Source organism: Lontra canadensis, unplaced genomic scaffold, assembly GCF_010015895.1.
Source record: "Lontra canadensis isolate GAN:19392208 unplaced genomic scaffold, GSC_riverotter_1.0 scaffold97, whole genome shotgun sequence".
Taxonomy (NCBI): domain Eukaryota; kingdom Metazoa; phylum Chordata; class Mammalia; order Carnivora; family Mustelidae; genus Lontra; species Lontra canadensis.
Genome location: NW_022631091.1, coordinates 5,183,281 through 5,186,091, shown reverse-complemented (window position 1 = coordinate 5,186,091; position 2,811 = coordinate 5,183,281). Strand labels below are relative to the sequence as shown.

Sequence of the window (2,811 nt, the reverse complement as noted above, 5' to 3'; positions counted from 1 at the left end):
CGGCACACTTCCAGCTAGCCCCCTGCTCTGGTGTCCGACGGGAGCGTGCTGGGGGGCGGCTGTTGGCACAGGGCCCTTTGGAGTTTCCCCACACTTGGTCATGTTCCTGGGTTAGGCCTGAAAAGCATGTCCTATGGAAAAAAAAGTCTTGGGTACCTAATCAGTGGATAATCCACCTTAAGAACGCAGGGGCTGCTTATATGAAACTGACTCTTGATGCACTGCTGTGTAGTTGAGTTTATCGGAGTATCGGGGGAATGTCTTCGCGTCTCTGTGACTGGGACAGAAGTTGACAGTGAAGGCATCTTCATCTCGAACCCGTCACAGCAATAAATACACCGCTTTGCTCACAATGATCACTCATTAAAAGAACTCAATGTGGGCACCCGGGTTGCTCAGTGGGTTAAGCCTCTGCCTTCCAGTTGGGTGGGGATCCCAGGGTCCTGGGATCGAGCCCCGCATCTGTCTCCCTGCTCAGCGGGGAGCCTGCTTCCCCTCTCTTTGTCTGCCTGCCTCTGCCTGCTTGTGATCTCTGTCAAATAAATCAATCTTAAAAAAAAACACCTCCATGTGTAATATTCCCCATGTTATTGTCTCATTGAAACCGGACTATTTTGTCTATGCATAAAACTCGATCTTTAATTTCAGATGACGGTCTTCTGGCAACGGCATTAACGTGACACAAAGTGACCTACTCGGTGAGCCCGTGAACCGCCTTGTCCCCGGCGGCGGCGGCGCGCTCCCCGCCGACCGACAGCGGAGCGCGGGCCAGCCTGGCCGGTCTCCCCGCGGCTGGGCTTCCCACCACCTTACAGGCGCGGGGCGGTGGTCAAGGACTTTCCCTCCAACGGGCGAGGACTCCGCCTCGGGCTGAAGCCACAGCCGGCCCTCCCAGGGCCTCTCCCCGCCTCCCGGGGATGAAAACCGCGGCCGGAGGGGGGCGGCGGGCAGAGGCCCGGCCGCTGCCGCCCCGCGCTGTCCGGGCTCCGTGTCTGGCCGCACGCAACAGTCGGTCGTGACACCGCCGGGCGCTCGGCTGCTCCTGCTGCTGCCGCGTCGGCTCGGCCTGGGCCTGCCTGTGCCCGCGCTCGCGGGGGTCGGCGGCTCACGGCTGCCCCGGCCGCGCATCGACCCCGGCGGCGGGTGCCGCGGCCGGGAAGCGAGGACCGAGGGGTGCTTCGGCGGACCGGCCCCGGGTGGGCGCGGCGGCACGTGAGCGAGCCCGGGATGCCGCGGCCGGACGCAGGTGGGTGCGGCGGGAGCACGCGGCGCGGGGCCCGGGCCCCCGCGGGGGCGCCCCGGGTCCCCGCGCCCCGCTGACCGAGAGCCGCCCGTCTCCTTCCAGGCCGATGACCCGCCGGCCCGGCCGCACCATGCCTTTCCCGCCCACGTCGCCGCGGGCGCCTGCCCCGACCCCGGGGGTCCCGGCCGCGCGAGCCCCGCCCCGGAGGCCCGGCGCCCCCCGCAGGCCCGTGGCGTCCCCCGGAGCCCCGCCCGCGCCCTCGCCGCCCGCCGCCGCCGAGAGGAGGAGGCCCCCGGAGCGGCCCGAGGGGCTGCTGTCCGGCTCCTGGCCCTCGACCGCCCTGAAGAGGCCGCCGGCCCGGCGCGCTCCCGGCGCCGCCCCTCCGCGCGCCCCGGCCGGGCCCGGGCGCCCCGGCCCCAGCCCCGCGGGAGCCGCAGGGCCCGCCGCCGCCGTGCGCGTCTCGCTCAGTCTGACCCCCGAGGCCGTCCTGCTGCTCCAGCGGCGCCACCCGGACAAGCAGCCGCAGGCGCGGCCCTGCCGGCCGCTGCCCTCGCCCTCGGCCGCCGCCGGGCGCCCGCTCGGTCCCTGCGCCTGCGCCTGCGCCCGGCCCGCGGGCCCCGGCCGCCGCCGGCCGCCCCCCGGCAGCCTGCAGCCCCCCGGCCCGCGGCCCGCGCTGCCCGTGTCGCTGCTGAACGAGCGCCACAAGTACGACGACGTGGAGTACGAGGAGGAGGCCCCGGGGCCGGACGAGGGCCTGGTCCGCAAGTGCACGGACTGGCTGCGCGGCGTGGAGAAGGCGGCCGCCGCGCGCCACCGCTCGGGGCCCCTGGACACGCTGCCACACCTGAGCACGCTGTGAGCCGGGGGACGGGGGCGCCCCGGAGCCACGGACACCGCCGGCCCCGCCGCCTCCCGGCCCCCGCGAGCAGGACCTGCGTCCCCGGCGCCCACAGCCGGCTTCGTGGACTCGCCGCTCCCCCCGGCGCCCTGGTGGGGCCCGCGCAGCTCACCTCCTGGCTCCTGGGATCCCGAAGCGCCAGCGTGAGGCGCGGGCTCGCCAGACCTCCCCAGCCCCCTCCGCCGTCCTCCAGTCCAGGCTCTCCCCACCCTCAGCCAGGACAGCCCCCCCTTTCCCTCTCCTGCACCCATGGCTCTCCCGGAGCTTGCCTTCTGCAGCATTCCGGCCTCCCCCTCGTTCCTCCAAATGCCCTGTGGCCCAGCTGGTAGGGGATAAGCCACATGGGAAATGCCTCTGGTCCCCCACCCCTAAGACTCCTGTATGTCCCAGAGACCCTCTGGCTGGGCCAGCCGTCTGTCGCTTTCTGCTGGTGCCAGCGCTGGGTGCCCCAGTCAGAGGAGCCGGAGTCCGCGGCAGGAGCGCGCACAGACGGTGGCTGTCTGCTGCAGAACCGGATTTAAGATTTTGCTGCTTTTATGCTTTTGTTTCTCCAAAGTGGAAAACATGTCCGGGGTCGGGAAAGCTTGGAAACAAGTTAACCTACCTTTCCAACTGGGAAGGGGAAGGGTAGGAAGCCGGCAGCGACCCCACCGGGTGAGCGGGGCTGGAA

General features: G+C 70.3%; 1 protein-coding gene across 1 annotated transcript; it reads left to right on the top strand.

Annotated features, from left to right (window-relative positions):
* Positions 1–1,351: 1,351 nt before the first annotated feature.
* PRR18 (proline rich 18) lies at positions 1,352–2,114 on the top strand. The gene has a single exon (XM_032837188.1). It carries the CDS (start codon positions 1,374–1,376, stop codon positions 2,100–2,102), a length of 729 nt encoding a protein of 242 aa, XP_032693079.1. The 5' UTR covers positions 1,352–1,373; the 3' UTR covers positions 2,103–2,114.
* The last annotated feature ends 697 nt before the right edge of the window (positions 2,115–2,811 follow it).